The sequence below is a fragment of the Artemia franciscana genome, chromosome 5 (assembly GCF_032884065.1).
Source record: "Artemia franciscana chromosome 5, ASM3288406v1, whole genome shotgun sequence".
In the NCBI taxonomy this organism is placed as follows: Eukaryota; Metazoa; Arthropoda; class Branchiopoda; order Anostraca; family Artemiidae; genus Artemia; species Artemia franciscana.
Window position 1 is genome coordinate 57,861,977 of NC_088867.1, and position 25,899 is coordinate 57,887,875.

At 34.0% G+C, this 25,899-nt stretch overlaps 1 protein-coding gene across 3 annotated transcripts; it reads left to right on the forward strand.

Moving 5' to 3' along the window:
* LOC136027634 (zinc finger protein 391-like) lies at positions 1-25,417 on the forward strand. 3 transcript variants are annotated; one of them, XM_065705060.1, is made up of 6 exons: positions 1-143; positions 10,527-10,606; positions 12,433-12,602; positions 13,829-13,975; positions 16,524-16,682; positions 21,520-25,417. In XM_065705060.1, the coding sequence occupies exons 4-6, from the start codon at positions 13,861-13,863 to the stop codon at positions 22,839-22,841; spliced, it is 1,596 nt and encodes a 531-aa protein (XP_065561132.1). In that variant the 5' UTR covers positions 1-143; positions 10,527-10,606; positions 12,433-12,602; positions 13,829-13,860; the 3' UTR covers positions 22,842-25,417. The 3 variants fall into 3 exon arrangements, with proteins under 3 accessions (XP_065561132.1, XP_065561133.1, XP_065561131.1); XM_065705061.1 differs by lacking the exon at positions 1-143 and adding an exon at positions 3,291-3,348; XM_065705059.1 differs by lacking the exon at positions 1-143 and adding an exon at positions 9,317-9,487.
* The last annotated feature ends 482 nt before the right edge of the window (positions 25,418-25,899 follow it).

Consider the following 25,899-nt stretch of genomic DNA (forward strand, 5'->3'; position numbering starts at 1 on the left):
TCAGATAAAGTTTAATTTATTTAAGTTAAACTTTAAAAGTTTAAAGTTAAACTTTTTTTAAAAAAAGTTTAATAAGCGGAGTGAATTGTGAACATGAATACAACATCTGAAATACAACAGAAATGGAGTCAGTGAAAAACCAGGTCGGTATACATTAAAAAATATTTTTATAAAGAAAAAAAATCATTGAAAAAGAAAATAGAACTTAGTACTTTTTATAACTGGATTTGTAATATAACTAGATAGATTAAATCCATTACAGTTTTGATTATTGAAGTCGTTTGGGGGTAAGGAGGGATGGTGTCAACTCTGGGAAATGTCTAATGGTTTTAATCTTTCCTTTTAATATCTAATCAAAACTCCAATAATTTTCGAAATTCTCTTAAGGGTAATTGAAACACCTAATAAGCACAGATATCGTCTTGTTCTTTAAGTTTTTGGATTTATGTGCTAAAATATTTAACAGTTTGTGATAACGAACTGTAAGAACGGATCAACAATGCTGAATAGTAGCAAAAACTCTAGAAACAGAATTTTAAATTGTTGATTTCAAATGTATAAGATTCATTAAGCTTAATTTTACCAATAAAAGGGTAAGAAACTGTGAAAATTTTGCCTAATGTTTGAAAGAGGAAGGAAACACCCACCAAAAGTCAAAATTTTTTAATTAAAATTAAACCATTAAATTTGGTGTATCAGAGAACCCTATTGTAGAGGTTTCAAGCCTCTATCTGCAAAAGTGTAAAATTGTGTATTATTTACCAAAGAAAAATCATGTATGCGTGTTAATTCGTTTCTTTTTTCCCAGGGGGGATTGTATCACAGCAACGGTCCTAAAACAGCGGGAGAGGACTCATTTGAACGGAAATTAAAATTGCTGGTGTTCCTCTTATTGTATTAAAAAGATCGGACGGCTACTGGACCCCCTCCATCTCTGACAGATCCTGGGGGATTTTTTTTTTTCTTGTACCCTCTTTTCCTGTTTTTCTTTTTTTTTTTACTCTTTTTTTTAGAATGAATTTATCAATTTGGTCACTTGTTGGCACTTTCGTCACACCGCCCCCCCTCCAAATTTTTGCTCATTTGTACCTTTGTCGTACTGGCCCCCTTATTTTTTCATCCCAATCTGCCCATGCCTCCCGTGTCTGTTTTACCCAAAAATTGTTCGATCTAAAGCTCTGGAATTTAGAAGGCTCTGGGAACGTTAGCCCTACTTCTGTTTGCGAAAATTTGTGTTCCTTTTATGTCTAACTAGATTATTCATTAAAATTTCTGTTCATTTAGTGTCTCGTTTGTTCACTGATAGTGACTTTTGTTCGTTGTAAGTTTGAATAACTATATCAATATAATTTCTACTTGTCATTGGTTTAATTTATCTCTTTACTTTTCTTCAAGAAAATTCTTTTCTGGAAAAGTTTCTTTTTTAATCAATGAAAGTAAATAATGGTACAAAACCGCTATCTCGAAGCCGAAAGAAGGGGGACTACAATTGAAAATTTCCACTCCTTAATTCTAAAAATTTAAAACTTCTACAGCCTTAGCGTCAAAAATACAAATTATGTATTCAAATCGAAGTTCGAAATTATTTTTTGACCCATTCTATGAGCTGCATGCTTTACGTAAAAAAGAAATTAGATTTTAATATTATATTATGAGGCTGGGGGAAAAGATATTTTGCGAATATATGGGGTAATTTCTACTTGGTATATATATATATATATATATATATATATATATATATATATATATATATATATATATATATATATATATATATATATATATATATATATATATATATATATATCCACATACAAAACCAAAACACATTTTTTACAAAATGCTGCCGCACTAAGAAAATCGGCAGTAACAAGTAAGTTCTAATTTGCCTTTTGCGTACGCTCCTGTGATATGTTTTTTAAATAGAATGTCAAGGGCATATAATTCGAAACGTGAATATCGAAAAATCAAGAAAACATGAATTAAATTTTGATTTAAAGAAGAAGAATCAAGAAAAAATCAGCCTCTTTTATTGCAGCACAAAGGGATATTTAAGAAAAAAAATACTCAAAATTATTTTACCAAAGGGATTAGATGTGCGAATTGTCACCAACAACCCCCCTCCCCAATATATTCTAAAAAATATAAATATATTATAGGATTTGCCTACAAAAATAATATTTTAGATAAGCTCCGGAAGTAAAAATGCAATTTAGAAATTAATTAGAGTTCCAAAAACTGTTCCATGCTCCCGTGTCTGATTCAAAAGAAAAAAGTGTTTTATTGCTATAAAAGGGGACTGAGAGAGAGGACACTCCCTCCTAACCCCCTCATACATACGTTAGTTTCCGCTTGTTGTAGATCGAAATCCTGTCATTTATGGTCACACAGCGAACTAGTTTTCAAGAATTTTTTCATATAATTCATTTTTAAAGTAACCAATCTGTTTATATTTCAAAATTTGCTATTTCAAAATAAATATTTTGAATTTTGATCCAAAATTGAGAGAGGAGATTACAGGGGGAGGGGTATAAAAAGGCGTAAAAAAAGCAGGTTACTCTCGAATCGCTTTCGATCCTGAAATAATTCCACAAGAACTTACAGTTACCAATTCAAGTTAGAATCAACGCAATGGCCTTGATTAAGTAAAGTACAAAGTTTCTCCCATTTAGCATCAAAAGTCCAAAAATGTGTCTCTATGGGGGACATAAATTACGGGTTTTTACACTATTCTAGGTGCCCCGTTTGTTAAGTAAAAAGATAATTATTTTTAAATACTTTAGCATGGGCCAGAGCGAGAGGGGGCCCCAACATAACCTTCCCCAATACATAGGGTAATTTCTAATTGTTATAGATTATAATCCTGTCATTTATAGCTACGAAATCAAAATAATTTTCAAGTGTTTCCTTCAATTCAACTCATTTTTCTTAAAGCATCGAGCCTTTTTGGGCCAAGATTTGTTGCTATGTTTTGATCGAACAAAAATAATATTTTGGAGAAGGCCCATAAAAAATGAACTCCAAACAAAGTGTAGGCTCAGATCCAAGATTTCCTACGCCTATCGATCAGGCAATTAGGCACCATATCTTAGCTGTATCCAAGTGGAAATCCCAATTTCCAACACGTTTCGAAGGTCGTTGTTTCCAAAAGCATTTCTTTCTAACAAAGGATTGGAAGATTTCTAGTTTTTGACCAATCAGAGAGAGAGAAAGGAAAGAGGAACATGGGTCACTTTGGGTGTTATATAAATTATGATTTTGGGGCTTTCTTAGAGGTAGTACGCCATCGTTGGCGGACAGGAAATATAGGGCTATACCTTTGTGTCCTTATTGCAGTGGCCTTGGCCGGTACGTCAAATTTTTTCCTTTGTTCTCAGAGCTTAAGCCATGGATATAATGTCATGGCATCCTGAGACAGGACATGCTAGAAGAAGAGGGATACTTTTAAATTACTAATTTTATGTTTATTTTATGATTTTGTTTGTATTTTTGACAATTCATCCCAAGCCCACCCATAGCCCTAGGCTATGTAGAAAAAAATAGCATGATAGTTGACAGAAATTGATTCAAAAACAGAGAAAAAAGAAGAAAATATGGTTCATTGGTACTTGCTGCATATCATGAAGTAAGAATTCCATCATTATTATCTTTTTTTTCTTAGTTTCTTGTTATAGCCTAGGGATTTATAAGCTCATTAGAGGAAGGGGGTCTGGGGATGAATTGTTGAGAACGCGAACAAAAGCATAAAAAGGAAAATAAAATTAGCTATCAAAAGATTTCTTTTTTTTCTAGCACGTCTCCATCTAGACAGGTAAGACATTCATGCTATATTTTCACCGGTTTACGGCTTCTGTTTCGATACATAGAGGAGCAAGAAAAATTAAGCTCTTTTAAATAGGGGTAAACCGACCGGTTGTCGGTCACAGACTAAATCCCAGGCAAAATTTTTGATTGGGTTCCAACATATCCAATACTCGGTCATAATACATTAATCTCGGGCACCGATCTCAATCAGAGACTTGCTTTTTCTGAGTCACTTCCGAAAAACCTGTTTAGATATTCTTTGCTGAGATCTATGACTCAGGCTCTTTGTCTGGTTATTAGACATTTTAATGTCTTGAAATTTGTTATTTTAAATTGGATTTTCAGAGAGAAAATAGTGGATCCAGGATTTTCTTTGGGGGGGGGCATAATAGGTTGCTTAGATAAACTTGCAAACAAAAAAATACCCGCAATTTAAAGGGAACCTCAACAATTATGCGTCGTAAGGTAGAGGAAATGGTCTAAAGTACTAAAGAGTTTGGCCTTTATTTTAATATTTTAAGATGAACAGACGAGGTGATATGTTGTATAATGCGGAGCTTTAATTAGATGAAAATAAGCAGTAAAGTGGCCACCATTTCTCACATAAGCTTAAATTAATAAATTTTGCGCTTCTCATGCATTTATTTTTTATTATACAAATTCCCTAGAAAACTACTAGGCTATGTTGTAAAGGCAATCCCTCTTTGCAAAAGAAAGCAGACCCAAAAGCCTTAAACAGACTAACAAAAAAGTAATGATAGGCCTATCAATCTCTTTGCCTCAGTGCCATAGCAAGACTCAAAAACAAATTTTAGACAGTAAAACGAAGTAAATATTTTGCTTTTCAGTCCCGTTGTGACAACACAATCCTGAAATATCATTTTGACAGCCTAAAGAAGTTAGGATTTTAAATTTCTCCTCCTTGTTATTACGAAACGAAGATTTTCGCCTTGCAGTTGGCTTTTGCGGTAATGGGGACAGATTCCGTTGATAAGCCTAAACTTAATTAGATAATTTTTGGCGGTATGCGACATCAGTCAAATCTAACAAAGACCGCACAAAGTTACTAAAATCTGATTTTTTACAACAATAGTTACTTCAAAAGAATCGCATTTTAATGTTAATTTTAAATATATAAGTTTCATCAAGTTTAGACTTACCCATCAAAAGTTACGAGCCTGATAAAATTTGCCTTATTTTAGAAATAGGCGGAAACACCATTTAAAAGTCATAGAATCTTAACGAAAATCGCATAATCAGATTTAGCGTATCAGAAAAACCCTACTTTACAAAATTCAAGCTCCTATCAATGAAAATTTGGAATTCTCTATATTTTGCCACAAGACAGATCACGGATGCGTGTTTCTTTGTTTTTATTGTTGTTGTTTTTTTTACCCAGGGGTGATTGTATTGACCCAGTGGTCCTAGATTGTTGTGAAAGGGCTCATTCTAACGGAAATTTAAAGTTCTAGTTTCCTTTTAAAAACAATGAAAAAATAAATATGAAAAAGTTTTTTCAACTGAAAGTAAGGAGCAGCATTAAAACTTAAAACGAACAGAAATGATTACGCATATGGGGGGTTCACCTTCTCCTAATACCTTGCTCTTTACGCTAAAGTAATTTTAGTAATTCCAACTTTTTATTCTACGCCCTTTGTGATTCAAGGGTCATTGTTAAGGAATTGGGACAAAATTTAAGCTTGAGTGTAAAGAGAGAGGTATTGACGAGGACGTGAACCCCCTCACATACGTAATAAAACCTACGAATATAGAAGTTCGTTACGTAAGTTAATTCGTAAGTTACGTATATTTTTACTAATAAAACAATCGTAAAATTAAAAGTTCTAGTTGCCTTTTAAGTAATCGAAAAATTGGAGGGTAGCTAGGCCTACTCCTCCGCTCCTTTTTTCAAAATCGTCAGATCAAAACTATGAGAAAGCCATTTAGCTAAAAATATAAATTAATGTGCAAAATTCGTTCTAATTATTCATGCGCCGAGAGTCAAAATTAAACATGCATTAATTCAAAAACGTTCGGAAATTCAATAAAACAAGTTTTTTTTTAACTGAAAGTAAGGAGCGAAATTAAAACTTAAAACGAACAGAAATTACTCCGTCTATGAAAGGGGCTGTTCTTTCTTCAACACCCCGCTCTTGACTAAAGTTTTTTAATGTTTTAAAAGGTGGAATGGAGAAAAAGAGTCAAACTTTAGCGTAAAGAGCAAGGTGTTGAAGAGAGAACAGCCCCTTTCATATACAGAGTAATTTCTGTTCGTTTTAAGTTTTAATGTTGCTCCTTACTTTCAGTTAAAATAACTTGTTTTTTTTATTATTTAATATATCTTAAAACCATATAACAAATATATCTACACAAATTTAGGAAACATCCATTGTGCTAATTCAGCCACATTAAGGATATCTGACCACCTGCTAATGATGTATCTTGAAGATGGAATTATTTTTCCTTATATATTCAATTCTTGTTTAGCTACTGCCCTTAATTCTCTTTCCTGCTCTTTTGTTTCATTATCTCGAAATCTGTCTTACATTGCATATGCTGATGACATTATCCTTCTAAGCCGGTCCAAGTCTAGTCTTGTTTCTAATTTTAATATTTTAATTAATTGTTTAAAAGGTTTGGGCCTTTCTATCAGTTTTTAAAAAGTCAATTTTTTGTTGTAAATTGTTTAAAGGATAATGTCAGGGCGACTTTCGATTGCGGCTAATGTGTTATTTTTCAGTCGTCGCCAATAGTCACTTATTTGGGATTACCTTATGCTGCTTCGAAAAGAGATTTTAAACTAGTCCTGGTTCAGCATGTTCAGATGAAACTACGCAAGGCATTTGGTCTTTTAATTCGTTTTCGGGGTATTTACCGTCGGGACGTCCTTGGTCGTATGTATAGCGCTGTTGATCTGCCTCACGTATTGTTCCCGTCGCTCCTCTTCCGAAATTTTAGACCTTCTGATCTTTCGCCAATGAAAGTTTCTTATTTTAAATTTTGTAAATTTTTACTTGGTTTCCCCCTTTCTTTTAGAAACACTGAGATTATTTTAAAGCTTAATGTGAAGGATCCTCTAGTCTGTATAAAGAAACAAGAGCTAACAGCTCATATGTCACTTGTGACGAGGCAAGAAGAGCTAAGAGCCAAGAGATCATATGGTATGAGCTCTAATAAAATTCTATGAATCAATAGATTGATTTAAAAAGGATAATAAGAGACTTAATGCCGGTCAGGATTTAAAATAAGAGCTCTGAGTCACGATGTCCTTCTAAATATCAAGATTTATTAAGATCCGATCACCCACTTGTAAGTTATAAATACCTAATTTTTTCTAATTTTTCCTCTCCCTTTAGCCCCCCAGATGGTTGAATCTGGGAAAACGACTTTATCAAGTCAAATTGTGCAGCTCCCTGACACGCCTATCAATTTTCATCGTCCTAGCACGTCCAGAAGCACCAAACTCACCAAATCACTGAACCCCTCCCCCCAACTCCCCCAAAGAGAGTGAATCCAGTACGATTCTGTCAATCCCGTATCAAGGACATTTGTTTATTCTATCCACCAAGCTTCATCCCGATTCCTACACTCCAAGTGTTTTTCCAAGATTTCCCCCTCCAACTCCCCCTAGTATCAAACGATCTGGTCAGGATTTGAAATAAGAGCTCTGAGACATGAATTCTTTCCAAAAATGAAATTTCATTAAGATCCGATCATCTATTCGTAAGATAAAAATTCCCCAATTTTCACGTTTTCCAAGAATTCCGGTTTCCCTATCTGACTCCCCCCAGCGTCACAGGATCTGGTCGGAATTTAAAATAAGAACTTTAAAGCACAAGATCCTTCTAAATATCAAATTTCATTAAGATCTGGTCACCCTTTTGTAAGTTACAAATACCTCAATTTTCAAAACTACCTCCCCTCCAATTCCACCAAAGAGAGCAGATTCGGTCCGGTTATGTCAGTCACGTATCTTAGACAGGTTTTTATTCTTCCATTCCATTTAAATGAAGAGGACTTCCATGTGCAGATTACCATTAAATCTTATATAAATATCATATAAAACAAATTCTAATAAATCAAAAATCATGTCAAAGCTGTAACATCTCGAGCTAACTGCAGTCTTAAAGCAGTTTGTCCATATAGCTTTTTTATTATAAATGTCTATTTGTAAGAACGTCTTACTAGATAAGAGGAGAGATTTCTTGATAACCATATTTAAATTTTCTAAAACTAAATTGTGATAAATTAGTATACATTGTCGCAAAATCGAAAGACTAAATTCTTTTAGCCGAAACCATCGTTAAAGAGTCTATCACCTGCAGTGAATTATTAACACTCCAGTATGGATTAAAATTCGAAAATTTTTTAATACCAAAAAATAGGTTTTAAGTTTATTTATAATTTTCTTTAAAATTAAAGAGAGGTCAGTAGCAGCAATGTGGGTTGGAAATCTAGCTGCTCTAGCAAACAACCGTGTCTTAGGGGGATTCTTATGAATTCTTACAGTCCAATGCAGTCTTAGGGGGATTCTTATGAATTTTTACAGTCCAATATAGTAAAGGGAACTTTTTATCATTGTTATTAATTGTAATATTAAATTTTTTAGAAAGTATTTCCTCAGTTTTTTCAATTAAATTTTCATCCTCTAAATTCACCTTTTCATTTCACCTTTTCATAAACATTAGTCGTGCATAAGTCCCTTGCTAAGACATCACAATACAGCTTCTGACAAATTATGGCAAAATTATTGTTAGCTTTATCCACTGGCACAATTACAAATTCATTCTGTAGATTAGCAATTGCTTGTTTTATTCTAGCATTATAAAATAATGGTTTAGTGTTACTATTTTTTATATTAGCATATATTTTATTTTTTATTCTATTAATTAGTTAATATATTCTATTAAAAGTTTCTTCCCGTATTCTATTAAAAGTTTCATCCCAATCTCTCTACTCTAAGAGTTTTCCAAGATTTCAGGTTTCCCCCTCTAACTCCCCCAACATCACCGGGACTGGTCGGAATTTAAAATAAGAGCTCTGAGACACAATATCCTTCTAAGTATTTAATTTCATTAAGATTCGATGACCCGTCCGTAAGTTACAAATGCCTCATTTTTTCTAATTTTTCCAGAATTAACCTTCCCCCACTAGCCTCTCCACTCAGATGGTTGAATCGCCCTAGCTTATTTGGAAGCGCCCAAACTAGCAAAACCAGAACCGACAGAAATTGCAATAGCTGTATGTCACTTGGTAAATACCAAGTGCCATAAAAAGCAGGCCCATCTGTGTCTTGTTTGTTTTTTAACTAAAGGCCTTTTTTCGCGTCAACCAGCTGGTTTAACCAATGACAGCTTTGGTTTAATCAGCTTGTATGTTTAACGCAAAAACAGAAAAAAATTACATATGGTTGAGCTCAAACAAAACTGGTTCGCGAAAACACTCTTTTTACTTGTCGGTTTGGGCAAAAAATTTCAAACATAAAACATCCGTAAAGTGTTAAGATTGTCATTCTATTATGATTAAATGATTTAGCACTGGCTTAATTTCCTCCGGATTTGACGTATTTCACATTAATTTGAGGTCAGAGAGAATTGAAAAATGATCTAGCATACTCTCTGGTAGAGAGTATGAAGAGATAGGAAGGGTCTGAATTAGTGGAATCTTTGGTTAAATTGTTCAGGTAATATATTGAAAAATGTTGTATTCATACTGTAAAAGCAAAATCATCTATAAAAAAGTCCTAAATGATAAGAATTTAGCTTTGTTGAGCTACCCTAAACAGAGGATACAATTCTAGTTTGACTTCTTTTTGTTTTGATTTGGAATTCTACTAGCCTACCAGGCTATAGATTAAATTTCCAGTCAAATTCCAGTTTAGCTACTTTTTGCTATCTTTGAATGGGGTTATGTTAGGAGAATGAAACTTTCAGTGATTAATCCATAGCTAAAAACATACTCTGAGAAGCTATTGCTAAGCTTATGTGATAACCCTCTTCTGTTTTTAAGTCTGGGAATTTTGCATACTGGACTGGTCTGTAACTATTAAAATTTTGGTAAAACAACATCTTACCTTAATTTTCAGCAAGCAGTTTCTGTTTCTCTGGTTTTAGATAAATGACCTTGATGACTTGTATATGGCAGAGGTGCATAGTTAACTCTGGGGGGCCCTCGTGTTTCCTGATATTTTGACTGAGGATATTGTAAGTGAAAATTTTTAGGTGGGTGATGGGGCTGTCCAGAGTATACTGGAAATGACTGGGTGTGAGGTGGTGAGTATGCTGTGTGGTGGTGAGAATGATGTTTGTGGAGATGAAAATCCTATTTGTACTGGTGTTTACCCTGTTTTGGTTATGTGGTTTGTCTGTTGTTGATAGCTAGTACCTACTGTGATACTTCTCCCAGGGGGAACCCCCATTAAAGGGTGGGAATTAATGAATCCTATTCCAATTATTCTAAATGCTCTTACCCAAATTAAAAATTCATAATACCAATAAATCTGAAAATAAACCTGGGCAAAAATTTATTTTTTGATTTTACCATGTTGGTCCGTTTTCGTCCCACAAAAGCTGTGAAAAACTAGAAAAAATACCAGTTTTAAAATCTATTATAGTGAATACATAATAATCTGTATATTTTGTTGCCAGTTTAAAACTGGAGTGCCATTTGTAAGTGTTGTTGATAGTATTATATGTTTTATAGCTCACATTTAATTATTTCAGAGATAATATTATGGATGTGCCTCAAACTCCAAACATGGCTGAGCCTATTACCATTCCTGAGACTGATGTTGTTAAAAAAGGTAAGTTATCCAATAAAAATTTTGGTAAAAAGCTGAAAAGAAAGCTGCTTTTCTTTAGATTTGCTTTTTGTTAGTCCTCAGTAAAAATAACAAAAAAGAAAGAACATGCAACTGCATAAAAACTAGGTAATGAAAGAGTTATTTTGCTATACAAAAGCCTAAATTATTAGTTATATTTTTTTTCAGTTTGGGGAGACAACAAGTCTTTAAGTTGAAAAATTTTCTCTTACTTTTTCCTTTTTTTGGGCATAAACAAGTAAGAAAAATTAGAAAGCAATAAGAAAAAAGCATTCCTACTGAAGACTCTATTTTGTATGGCAGCCACAATAATTACCTATTAATTAAAAGGGCTACTTTTATTATAATTATCTGTAATAATACAATTATATATTAATTATAGGGACTAGTTTCTGTCTCTTACAATAAGCATTTTTTTAAACCAAATTACATTCATCCTTTTTCACAACATTACTTGATATTTGTTTGTTTCCTGTGATTTTCTCATTGTGATTTGTAAATAAATCAAGAAAAGGAGTTTATGATAAGGTACATGCTGGTGACTAAAGAGGATACACCAAGCATTTTTTTTTTTTTTTTTTTTGTTACCCTTCTTGTTAGCTAACGTACAAGTTGTTGGTTTTTATTTTGTGACATTTATTATTATCTCTGTCTTGCCATTTTTATCTTTATTATTTCTTTGGCAAAGAGCACATAATTCCATCAGGTTTTTTTTTTTTTTATTTGTCCAAACTCTGTCAAGTTTCCCAGTTTCCCAAACTTGTTATCAAGAGTTGTTCAGATGTTTCTATTTTTATATATTGCAGTCAATAGATTTTGAGTAGGAGGGGTACAAAAAAGTTTATTTTTCTAGTTGTTTTTAGTAGATTTTAGACAACTTCTATTTCCCACCCTTCACATATTTACTTATTTTCCAAACACACTTTTTTTTATTCTTTTATTAATGTGTGGTATTTGTTCAGTATAGCTAAGCATGATTATCTAATAGATAGCCTACCAAAGATATTCCATGCTTTATTTTTCAGGAATCATTTTCCATATGTCTATTGTAAATAATATTTTCATCACATGGATTTATTGTTAGTTTTAGTTGATACTTTTAAGTCTGGAAGATTTAAGCTCAAGCCCTATTGAATCCAATGATAGTTTAATGTCAAGTAGTCTGATTTGTATGTTTGTTGTGTCTTAAAATTGCAAGCTTGCGTCTAGGCCATATTTGCTGTCAATTGAGACCCTTGTAAAAAGGAAGATTTTTTTTTTGGGGGGGGGGGTGGGTAGATAAAATGATTCACATGATTGGTAATAATCTTTCAATTATTTCATTAGAAGTGGAAGGGAACATATTTCAATTATCAGCTATGGTAATTCAATGTTTCTGAAACGGGGTACCTATTTTCTCTCATGTATATAAACATGTTTTCCAAAATCATTTTACCAGTATGGAATCCGAAACAAAATGAATGAAAGATGCAGAAATAGAATTAGTTGATCAATTCTGTTTTTTGATGCTAAATGAAACTGGGACTAGCATTCAAAGGAAAAAGCCACATTGCCACTGGCTTTTTAATGCTGGATGATTAGCCAACTCATTAGCCTATAGACACTGCATAACCTATGGAAGAATTTTCAGGACTTTTTTCAACTCTAAATCTAGATATTATGTGTTGGTCATATGCCAAAGATAGTTTGATTTCTGTCATTATTCTTTCTTGGGGCCATTGAGTTGAAAATTGGAAGCAGTTGGGCTTGTTTTGTAAGCTTTTCTGTTGAATTTGTTTTATGTCCATTTTATTTATACTTTCTTTCAGAAGTTAAGAGGCTTTACCAAGTGACCATGAGGAGCTTTTTGACTTTCCAAACCATCTTTTGTCTTTTAAAAGGGAAGATGTTCCCGTGGGTACTTTTGGCTGTTTTTCACAATCATGTAAACTTGACCCTGACAACCAGGAACTGGGCTCCACATGTTTTGACAGTGAAGGTACATCTCCAGCATTTGTTTTTGTATAATCAAATATTTTGGGTAATATTATATTAGGGAAATCTAGAACAAATTAGAATTTGCTAGGACTTCATAATCTTAAGATTCGAAAATGCTGAAGCCAAAACAAGATGAAAAAAAAATAACTTGAAACCATGCAATAGATTATGGACAAAAAATTCTGGAATTTGCAAATTTCTCTATAAAAATTTGCTAATTTTGTTCAAAGAACTTGTTTCAGTTCTAAAATAAAATATTGAAAATTAGTGTACTTGTACTGTAGAAGTAAATAAGTATGTAGTGTAAATATTTTGTATTTCTAGATGACGGTATTTATTTTTTCACTCTGTTTTTTTTATCTCTTTTGTTGTAAATTGAGCAGAAAATATATTATTATTATTATATAAAACTTTCAAATAGCATTACTAAACGTTTATAGTAGGACTCAGTTTGCATTATGAATTTTTGGAAAACACATAAAAGTAATAAAAACAAAAAAGAGAATTTTTGTGGGGAAAAAGTGAAAACTATATTTCTGTTATGTCCAAAACAGTATTAGTAGTAAAAAGAAAATGGTTCAAAAAATAAAACCACCTAAAGCAATGACCTGCACATGAGCTTTGAGATTTTTCTCATCATAGTATTTTCAATAGAAAAAAAGATTTTGAAAATATTTTATAATATTAAATAAGGGAACTTGAACTTTTTCCAAACACTTACAAGCCACTCTCCTTCAATGCAGCAATGGCAGTGGTGCAGACCACGTAGGGTGGCACTCCAGGTATTGACACCAATAGAAAAAAGTTATAGGTCACTTCTGAACTATATTAAGACTACAAAAGATCTGAGGGTATTTTCCATCGTTAGCCTTAGCTACTAGAACTTAAGGCTTTTGTGATTGTTAGCTAAATACACTGGAAGGATTTTAGACTTATAAACACATTCAAAACTTTATACTGCATACTTAACAACCTCCTGCACTCTATCTAAAGCCCCAATTTAATCTGTGGATAAAATGCTAATTTGTGAAATGGGGTTCTTATTTATCTAATTATCTTGCTTTAATTTCTTCAGTTTTCGTATTATGTCATTTTTCACATTTTTTGTCTGTTTTCTTTATGTCTGGAGTGGTTATTAATTATTGAGAATGCTTAATTATTGAGCGGCTATTAATTATTGAGAATATCATACTTTGCTCATTTTCTATTTCTTTATTTTTGTTGTAGAAGCTGAATATGTTTTGCCAAGTGATATTGACATGATCAGAGAAACTTCTAATTCCACTCTATCACCTGAGTATCAACAGCTACCTTTAAATGTTGCATCCAGGATATCCAATTTAACATCTGTGTTGGACTCCCAGGATCTGGAGGGTAAGGATGAAGCTATATTGCTAAATAATAGCATTTTAATATTAGTTTGAAAAGGGAAATTCCCTAATTCACGCATCCACCAACCCAACTAAAGTACTCATCTTTCTTTATGCCACATGCTTTGCTGAAGTATTAATCTACTACATGCCATATTGATCCCTCCAATGCCAAATTTCAAGAGAGAAGAAGATACCAGCAGCAGCCAAGGCCACTGATGGAGAAAACACCCCCGAAACTTCTTTCCCGCTGTGAGTCACAAACCTGGAGCCACAAATAGGTTAACTCCAGGAATTCAGGTTTCTTTTGTTGGGTTTGGTGTGTTCTTATTTTTCATTGCACTAACAAAAATAACAAAAAAAATAATATCACAAGGTTTTTCAAATTGAAATTTAAGGCTTTTCATATTTAAGTCCTCTGTGGATATAGGTGTTTTCAATACTTCTAGAACATCTCAGTAAAGGTCATCAAAAGTATCTCAGAAACTACAAAGTAGCATTGACTAAATTGTAAACTCAAAAGATGCTTGTGAAACTATTTAGTTTTACAACCTTTCAAACAGTTCATGGTAATGAACTGTAGTAAGGAGCGACCCGGCTCAATAGTAAACAGAATTTTGATTTTAATAGATACATCAAAAGATTTTGATTTTACGCTGATTTTAAATATACAAGTTTCATCAAATTTAGTTTTATCCGCCAAAAGATACGAGCCTGAGAAAATTTGCCTTATTTTGGAAAATAGGGGGAAACACCCCCTAAAAGAAATAGAATCTTTACGAAAATCACATCATCGCTTTCAGTGTATAAGAGAACCCAACTTTAGAAGTTTCAAGCTCCTATCTACAAGAATGTGGAACTTCGTATTTTTGCCAGAAGACCAATCATGGGTCCGTGTTTTTTTTTTTTTTTTTTTTTTTTTTTTTTTTTTTCAGGGTTGATTGTATCGACCCAGTGGTCCTAGAATGTTACGAGAGGGCTCATTCTATTGGAAATTAAAAGTTCTAGTTTCCTTTTTAAGTGACCAAAAAAACTGGAGGGCACCTAGGCCTCCTCCCACGCTCATTTTTCCCAAAGTCAACGCTTCAAAATTTTGAGATGCCTATTTTTTCAGCATAGTCGAAAAACATAATAACTATGTCTTTGGGGACGACTTGCTCCCCCACAGTACCCAGGGAAGGGGCTGCAAGTTACAAACTTTGACCAGTGTTTGCATACAGTAATGGTTATTGGGAAGTGTACAGACTTTTTTAGGGGTATTTGTTTGGTTGGGGGTGGGTGAGGTTGGGGTGAGGGAGCTACGTGGAAGGATCTTTCCTTGGAGGAATTTGTCATGGGGGAAAAGGAATTCCATAATGAGGGCGGAGGATTTTCTAGGATTATTAAAAAAAAAACAATACAAAAATGAACATGAAACAGTTTTTCAACTGAAAGCAAGGAGCAGCATTAAAACATTAAAAACGAACAGAAGTTATTACGCTTGTGAGGGGTTCATCTCCTCCTAAATACCTCGCTCTTTACACTAAAGTACTTTTAGTAATTTCAACAATTTGTTCTACGGCCTTTGTGATTCCGGGGTCATTCTTAAAGAACTGGGACAAAATTTAAACTTTAGTGAAAAGAGTAAGGTATTAACAAGGGGGCAAACCCCCTCATATACGTAATAAAATTATACGAATATAAAAGTTCGTTACGTAAGTTAATTCATAAGGTACGTATATTTTTCACTAATAAAAGCGTTCGTAAAAAATTAAAAGTTCTAGTTGGCTTCTTAAGTAACCAAAAAATTGGAGGGCTACTAAGCGTCCTCCCTCACCCCTTTTTTTTCTCAAAATCATCCGATTAAAACTAAGAGAAAGCCATTTAGCAAAAAAAAATTAATATGCAAGTTTTGTTTTCAACAGCTCGTGGTAACGAACTGTGGTAAGGAGTGACCCAGCCCAATAGTAACTGAAACTCTAAAAAACGGAATTTTAATACCAATAGTTACATCAAAAGAATCGTATTTTTATTCTGATTTTAAATATTTCATCTATTATTTAAATGTTTATTTATTTAAATATTTCATCAAGTTTAGTCTTACACATCAAAAGTTACAAGCCTGATAATATTTGCCTTATTTTAGAAAAAAGGGGGAAACATCCCCTAAAATTCATAAAATCTTAACGAAAATATGAGAAAGCCATTTAGCCAAAAAAAATTCTTATGCTTTTCCACTCCCCAATGGCTAGTTCCCAGTAAGTACTAATAGGTTAGCTCTAGTTATTTCTATTTCAAAAAATTAAATAGCTATCATTTGGATATGAAAATTTGCTAATAAAGTGCTAAATCATGAAATTAATTTTTTATTAATCAAATTACCTTTTATTAATTATCAAGGTTCTATCAAATTATAACACTTAAATTTGTTTAGGCCTTATGTTTCGTGTCGTTTTTTCATTTGTAGTCTGTTTATCTTGTGAGGTTTTATTATTTTTTGGTAAACTATTGAGTATAATTAATTGTACTTCTATTATTTTCTGTCTCTTTGTTTATTTTTATTTTTGTTGTAGAAGCTGTAGATACTTCATCAGTTGAAACTGAAGTGATTAGAGAAACTTTTATTTCTACTCTATTGCCTGAGCATCAACGGCTACCTGTGGGTATATCATCCAGAATATTCCACTTAACATCTGAATTGGATTCCCAAAATCTTGACAACAATGACAAAGGTATATTTGAAGCTAATAGTGTTGTGAAGTTAGTTTGAAAAAGAAATATTAGGTCAAACATAAAAAGTTTTTGTGTTTTTTGCAAGCATAACATCAACAATATATGCTTTCTACAACATAAACAACATAACATAATTCAAATTCCAACAATGTATTAACCTCGAAATTTGGAGAGTAGAAAGAAAACAAAAATCAACAAATTGGACATATAAATGTAAGACAACACACAAGTATGAATACTGACCAATATACTCAGACCCTAAATTACAGTAATAATGCTTAATTATATTTCATTGATAACATCATAAATTGTAACATAAACAAGCAACAAATCTTAAAGAAGAATAGAAATATTAGGAATTATCCCACCCATCTATCCAAAAAAAAAAAAAAAAAATCTAGTTACAATCATCTAAGAAATTTCAGAGTGGGGCTATGGGAGATCAGTAGCCCTAATAAATTAGTTTCTTTATGGCACATGGTAAATACCAGGTGCCATATAGCGATTGCATATTCTAGAGTGGAGGGATTGGGATGAAACTTTTTGAGAAAAATAAGCACAAAGTCCTAGATACGCAATTGACATAACCGGAACGAGATCTCTCTCTTTGGGGGAGTTGGGGGGAGGGTTAATTCCGAAAAATTAGAAAAATGAGATATTTTTTACTTATTGATCGGGTCTTATTGAAATTTCATATTTAGAAGGACCTCGTAACTCAGATCTCTTGTTTTAGATCCCGACTGGATCCAGTGTCATTGGGGGGAGTTAGGGATGACTGGAAATCTTGGAACACGCTTAGAGTGGAGAGATCAGAATGAGATTTGATGAGAAGAACAAGCACAAGCCCTAGATACGTGATTGACATAACCGCACTTAATCCGCTCTCTTTGGGGGAGTTGGAGGGGGTGTTAATTCGGAAAAATTAGAAAAATTGAGGCATTCTTAACTTACAAACAGGTGATCGGATTTTAATGAAATTTGATATTTAGAAGGATATCGCCTCTCAGAGCTCTTATTTTAAATCCCGACCAGATCCGGTGACATTGGGGGGAGTTGGAGGGGGTAACCTAAAATCTTGGAAAACGCTTAGAGTGGAGGAATCGGGATGAAACTTAGTGGGAAAAATAAGCACAAGTTCTAGATACATAATTGACATAACCGGAATGGATTTGCTCTCTTTGGGGGAGTTGGGGGAGGGTTAATTCTGAACGTTAAGAGAAATGAGGTATTTTTAAACTTACGAAGGAGTGATCGGATCTTAATGAAATTTCACATTTAGAAGGATCTCGTAACTCTCTTACTGTAGATCCCGACCGGATTCAGTGTCATTGCGGAAAGTCGGGGGGAGGGGACCGGAAATATTGGAAAACGTTTAGAGTGGAGAGATCCTAGATACGTGACTGACTTAACCGGACTGAATCCACTCTCTTTGGGGGAGTTGGAGGGGGTGTTTTTTCGAAAAATTAGAAAAACTGAGGTATTTTTCACTTAAGAACGGGTGACTATTCGTGAGGTATTTTTAATTTTGATATTTAGAAGGAACTCATGTTTCAGAGCTCCTATTTTAAATCCCGACCAGATCTGGTGACATTGGGGGGGGGGGAGTTGGAGGGGGAAACCCGAAATCTCGGAAAACGCTTAGAGTGGAGAGATCGGGATGAAACTTGGTGGGTAGAATACGCAAATGTCGTAGGTACGTGATTGACGTAACCAGACTGGATCCACTCTCTTTGGGGGAGTTAGGGAGGGGGGTCCAGTGCTTTGGCGAGTTCGTGCTTCTGGACGTGCTAGGACGAGGAGAATTGGTAGGCGTGTCTGGCACCTACACAAATTGACTTGATAAAGTTGTTTTACCCGATTCGACCATCTGGGGGGGGGCTGAAGGGAGAGGAAAAATTAGAAAAAATGAGGTATTTTCGAGGTGCCGATTGGATCTTAATGAATTTGGATATTTAGAATGAAATTTTGTAAGTCAACATAAAAAATTTATAAAATAATTTTTTTTTAATATTTGAACGATTGGAAGAACTAAAATACGGTAACCATACTAAATATAGAAGAACTTAAGGTACAGCTACAAAATTAAAACATGAGTTAATGACTTCCTAGACAAAAAGTCTTCAAGAGAAATTACCCTACCAAAACTTTCAGAGATGCAAGAAAGGCCGAATTTTATTATATTTGCTTCACAAAGGATTAGTGACCATAAAGAATATCTACTTTCTCCTTAATATCTCTGTCTCAGATCGAAAGAAAAATTGGGAAACTACAAAAAACAAATGTCTGCCCTTTAGATATCCCGTTTCCTCTTAATAGTGCCTTCAGTGGCTTTTTCTCAAAGTCCTTGTCTGTTACTTTCAATGGGACTACTGAGTCTGGCCAATATCCGCAAATTCGGAAACAGGGTTTCATAACCTCCTTGAAAAATAAAGACGGAAAACCTAGTTTTGAAGGTGTTCGTCATATTTCACTCACTCCTATATTCTCTAAATTATAGAAACTATAAAAAACTATAGAACATTATCTTTGATAATGCCAATATGTTTACTTAAAACCTTAAAATCTCCCCAGATATCTCTGTGTCTTCCTTAAAATTACTAGAGGTTACAATTTCTTCTAATTTAAAGTGGGATATCCACGTTAAAGTCCCCCCGTCCTATTCTTTAAGGATCTACACTTCCTTTGTCCGTCTGCATCTTGAATATGCATGTCCAGTTTGGCATCCTGGCATCTCCCATGACGAATCAGATAAAATTGAATTCATTCAAAAAAGAACCCTGAGAATAATTTTCAAGGAAGCTAAGGTTCCATACTCGCTCCTTCTAAAAAAGACCAAGTTGGAAACTCTTGAGCACAGGACAGGAACGTTGTGCCTCCATTTTGCAGAAGATGCAATAATAAATCTTCGTACGGAAAACACTTTCCCCAAAAGGCACTCCCCGCCAAGACACCGCCTGCCACGTACTGTTTTTGAACCCATTCCCATCTTTCGCCCCATCCGTTGCTTAAGCTCGTTTTAGGAAAAAACCTTTGTCTTCTTCATTACTGATAAAATAAACCGCTAGTTTCCCTTTTTTTTTCTTTTGGTACTGGTGATACCCAAGATTTATGTTCGTTTGATTCTTTTGTTCCCTCCCCTTTCTTTATATGTTCTCTTTTAAATCCTTCCAACGCTAATTTTGACTCTTTTTTAGTTTTCTTTTAGTTTTTACCTTTTTAACTTTCTATCATTTTGCCGCTTAGTATTTTTTTTTTCTTATTAATGAATGGCTTTGCCTTTCTGATTTTGTTGTTTTTTACGTTGTTTAGCCATTTTTTTAGTTGTTGTGCTATTTTTATGATTTTTTTTATGGTTTTATGACTCCGAAATGCGAATTGGGGGTTTGTGATAGACATTTTTTGAAATTAAATATCTAGGATCTATGGTCCTAGGATAAGGATCATAAGGAGTATCTGAATAAAGGAAAGAGCATTACATAAAAATGTTTTTAAAGTGTCATATTATATGTTTAATGTTTTTAAGGCATTTAAATAGTATTACCAAAAGTCTTTAGTGTGCCAAGTTTGCATTTTGAATGATACGGTAGCACATCAAAGCAATTCAAATGTTAAGCAAAAAAAAAGCGAGATATTTTTCCTCGTAAAGCTCTTATCGTTAAAAGTAACTAAATTTCCTTTATAAGTAACTAAAAAGTTAAACCAGCACAGGCTGTGAATTTAGATGCCAAAGTGGACATTTATCTTAGATTTAGGCCAAAAAGGAAAGCTGATTCAGAACAATGGTTTTTATTTACATTCAGCAGAACAATAATATTTTGTTGTTTAAAGATCTTTTGAGAGTTCTGAAAAAAAGATCCCGAAGCCGATAAAAATGATGTCAAATTTAAATGCAAAGTATATTATTGAAACTGGCATCATTGCCCACCTCCCCTACTTCTTGAAAACAGGGAAATTACTTTTCTGTATTGGTTGCGTAGATCGCAGCCCGTAAAACTATTATTAAAGTTAATAAAAATGCTTTATGATTAATAGAGAGGAGGATGAGCTTGTACAGGAATTATATGAATGATAGATCATGTTAAAATAAGAATAATGTAAAGAAAGTAGAGAAAGCATTATAATATGAACTAAGGAGGTGTGAAGTGGAGACCATGGATAAAATTGCCAAGGATCTAGAAGATGCAGCTAGACAGCATAATAGTCAAATACTGTCCTGGCTGGTTACTAAATTGAGAGGGAGCAGCCAATCTGGTTTCTGCAAGTTTTGTTTGTTAACATCGACAGTCATGATATCATTTGTTGCTTGAGAGTCAGTTTTAGCCCTTCATCAGTTCGTATTCTCAAAATTTACTTGAAATTTGTATAGCAGAAAACGTGTGGAAAACATGTAAATATAGGTGAAATATCCAGTTTTTTCGCAAGTTTAGATAATTCCTTGTTGAAAAATCTGGGTTTAGGAAGGGCATTGTACCAATGTCCTTTTAACGTCGCTGTTAAATTAGTTTTCAAAGTGAAATTATAATAAAAGTTCAATATAAGTCCAACTAGGGGAGGGGTGGAAAAAGAAATTATTTGTTGCCTGTCAATTTTTTTTTAATCCCGTATGACTTTCAAGTTTTAAAGCTTATAAAAGATTTTTAATATTAATATTCCAATTCTATGACCAGATTTTAAGTTTTGTTCTTTCATTTTGTTTCATTCGAAAGTGGTAGGTTGTGTAGATCCCAAACAGGTAATCGTTACAGAATGTTCACCTTTCATTTGTATTTGCTGTGATATCTAAATATTGAATTGGTATCACCTTATATAATTTTAACAAAAAATTTTTTACTGTAGAGATAATTCATTATACTGTGTGCAGTTCTGATGGTGTGGATCAACCAAAACTCTTTGGCCCACAGCCAATGTTGAAGGTAAAGAAGCTGACAGAGAAGGCTATCGAAGAATTAACAGCTGGTATATGGCGTTGTGGCTCCTGTACAAAAGTCGAAAAATCGTTTTTTATTTTAAATCTTCACATAGTCACCGGCTGTGAAAAAATTTCACCATTAGAGTGTGACATGTGCCCTACAATATTTAAGGATTACAGAAAATTTGTTGCTCACATTGTGGAACACCAAATGGGAGGGACAAGAAGATGTCCTATTTGTTTGTATGAATGTATTGGCGATGTGAGTAAACATCTAGTTATATATGGTCATTTTTCACAAAGTGTGTCTAATCAAGAACTACAGGCAAGTACATCACTAGCTGTTACACAGAATCCTTCTGCAATTCTGTCAAATAGTTTGATTAAACACCAAAGAGTACACACGGGTGAAAAACCCTTTAAATGTGAAGTATGTGAAAAAACTTTTTCTGAGTCAACCAATTTGATTAAACACCAAAGAGTACACACGGGTGAAAAACCCTTTAAATGTGAAGTATGTGAAAAAACTTTTTCTCAGTCAGGCAGTTTGATTAACCACCAAAGAGTACACACGGGTGAAAAACCCTTTAAATGTGATGTATGTCAAAAAACTTTTTCTCAGTCAGGCAGTTTGATTAACCACCAAAGAGTACACACGGGTGAAAAACCCTTTAAATGTGATGTATGTCAAAAAACTTTTTCTGTGTCAAGCAGTTTGATTAACCACCAAAGAGTACACACGGGTGAAAAACCCTTTAAATGTGAAGTATGTGAAAAAACTTTTTCTGTTCCAGGCAGTTTGAATAACCACCAAAGAGTACACACGGGTGAAAAACCCTTTAAATGTGAAGTATGTGAAAAAACTTTTTCTGTGTCAAGCAGTTTGATTAGGCACCAAAGAGTACACACGGGTGAAAAACCCTTTAAATGTGAAGTATGTGAAAAAATTTTTTCTCGGTCAATCAGTTTGATTAATCACCAAAGAGTACACACGGGTGAAAAACCCTTTAAATGTGAAGTATGTGAAAAAACTTTTTCTTTTTCAAGCAGTTTGACTAACCACCAAAGACTACACACGGCTGAAAAAACCTTTAAATGTGAAGTATGTGAAAAAAAAATTTTTGACTCAAGCAATTTGATTTGGGACCGAACTCTACACGCTAGGAAGAAATCATTCAAGTGTGATATATGCAAGAGAGAATATTCTTCTAGATCAAATCTTAATAATCATATAAAAACCCATTCTTAGAAAAGGCCTGCTACCTCATAGTCTACAGTAACAACTTCTATGGGCTTGCTCAACCCTATCGTAAGCCATTCTCTTGTTTTTCTGCTGCTTGTTTATATGTTGTTTTTTTTTCAGTCCATTAATTGATTTGTGGAATATTTTTGTTTATTTTTTCTTTGATTTTGGTTTGCTTTTTGTTTTAAGCTGTTTTTTCCATTGGCTATTATTCTCTCTCCCCCCCCCCACTCCTAAATTAGTCACTATATGTATCCGTGTTGGAGTAAACACCCCAGTAAAATCCATTTTAATCTTTTTAAAATTTATCTTCCCTTCTTTGACAGTTTTTTTGCGTATCATCTGGATTGAAACATTGTGAACAAACCTATATGTAGTTTTTGTTCTGTCCTCAGAGAAGTAAATCCTTAACATAAACCAGCATCAAATTTTAAAAAAATGGAGATTTTAGAAATAATAAAAATTATCCGACCCAGCTAAAGACAAAAAAAATTCTAGTTTCAAATCTAGGAAAAACACTTGGAGTGTAGGAATCGGGATGAAGCTTGGTGGATAGAATAAACATATGTCCTTGATACGTGATTGACAGAATCGTACTGGATTCGCTCTCTTTGGGGGAGTTGGGGGGAGGGGTTCAGTGATTTGGCGAGTTCGGTGCTTCTGGACGTGCTAGGGCGATGAAAATTGGTAGGCGTGTCAGGGAGCTGCACAATTTGACTTGATAAAGTCGTTTTCCCAGATTCGACCATCTGGGGGGCAAAAGGGAGAGGAAAAATTAGAAAAAATTAGGTATTTATAACTTACGAGTGGGTGATAGGATCTTAATGAATTTTGATATTTAGAAGGACTTTGTGACTCAGAGCTCTTATTTTAAATCTTGACCGGTATTAAGCCTCTTATTTTCCTTTTTAAATCAATCTATTGATTCATAGAATTTTGTTAGAGCTCATACCATATGATCTCTTGGCTCTTAGCTCTTCTCGCCTCGTCACAAGTGCCATATGAGCTCTTAGCTCTTGTTTAACTTATGAGTGGGTGATGGGATCTTAATGAGATTTGATGTTCGGAAGAATATCGTGTCTCAGAGCTCTTATTTTAAATCCTGACCAGATCCGGTGACATTGGGGGAAGTTGGAGGGGGGAACCTAAAATCTTGGAAAACGCTTAGAGTGGAGGAATTGGGATGAAACTTGGTTGGAAAAATAAGCAGAAGTCCTAAATACGTGATTGACATAACCGGAACGGATCTGCTCTATTTAGGGGGGCTGGAGGGGGGAGGGTCAATTCTGAAAAATTAGAAAAAATGAGGTATTTTTAACTTACGAAGGAGTGATTGGATTGTAGTGAAATTTGAAGTTTGGAAGGATATCTTGTCTCAAAGCTCTTATTTTAAATCCGGATTCGGTGACTTTGGGGGGAGTTAGGAAAATTGGTAGGCGTGTCAGGGACCTGCGTAAATTGTCTTGATAAAGTCGTTTTCCCCGATCCGACCATTTGGTGGGCTGAAAGGACAAGAAAAATAAGAACAAAAAATGAGGTTTTTTAACTTACGAACGGGTAAACGGATCTTAATGAAATTTGATATTTAGAAGTATATCGCGCCTCAGAGCTCTCAATTTAAATCCTGCCCGGATCCGGTGACATTGGGGGGAGTTGGAGGGGGAAACCTAAAACCTTGGAAAACGCTTAGAGTGGACGGATCGGGATGAAACTTGGTGAGAAAAATAAGCACAAGTCCCAGATACGTGACTGACGTAATCCAGTCTCTTCGGGGGGGGGGGGGGTAATTCTGAAAAAATAGAAAAAACTAGGCATTTTTAACTTCAGAAGAAGTGATTGGATCTTAATGAAATTTGATATTAGGAAGACTTTGTAACTCAGATCTCTTATTTTAAATCCCGGCCGGATCCAGTTTCATTAGGGAAAGTTGGGGGGGGGGGGCGGAAATCTTGGGAAACGCTTAGAGTGGAGAGATCAGGATGAAACTTGGTACGAAGGATAAGCACAAGTCCAAGATAAGTGACTAACATAACCAGGCCAGGTGTGCTCTCTTTGCGGGAGTTAGTGGGAGGGGTTAATTCGGGAACATTAGAAAAAATGAGGTATTTTTTTCTTACGAATGAGTGGTCAGATCCTAATGAAATTTGACATTTAGAAGGATCTTGTGCTTCAGAGCTCTTATTTTAAATCCTGACCAGATCTGGAGATATTGGGGGAGTTGGAGCGGGAAATCTTGGAAAACGTGAAAACTGACGTATCTTTATCTCACGAATGGGTGATCGGATCTTAATGAAACTTGATAAATATCAATATCTTATGTCTCAGATGCTCCTGGGGAGGGTCAATTCTGAAAAATTAGAAAAAAATGAGGCATTTTTAACTTACGAGTGGGTGTTCGGATTTTAAAATTTATGATGTTATCACTGAAATGTAACTAAACATTATTATTGTAATTTAGGGTTTGTGCACACTGACCAGTATTTATATTTGTTTGTTGTTTTAAGTTTATATAGCCAGTTTGTTGATTTTTATTTTTATTTTTACTCTCCAATTTTTGAGGTTAATAAAATGTTTGAATGTGAGTTATGTTGTTTATATTGCTTAATATACTGTTGATATTATACTTGTAAAATTTACAAAAACTTTTTATGTTTGACTAAATATTTCTTTTTCAAACTAAGTTCACAACACTACTAGTTTCAAATATACCTTCATCATTGATGTCCAGATTTTGGGAATCTAATGCAGATGTTAAGTTGAATATTCTGGATGCAATTCCCACAGGTAGCCGTTGATGCTGAGGCAATAGAGTAGAAATAGAAGTTTCTCCAATCGTTGCAGTTTCAATTGAAAGACTATCTACAGCTTCTAAGAAAATGAAAATAAACAGAGACAGAAAATAATAGAAGTACAATTAAATATACTCAATAATTTACCAAGAAATAATGAAAACCTCACAAGATAAACGGACTACAAATGAAAAAATTTACACAAAACACAAGGCCTAAACAAATTCAAGTGCTATAATTTGATGGAACCATGATAATTAATAAAAGATAATTTG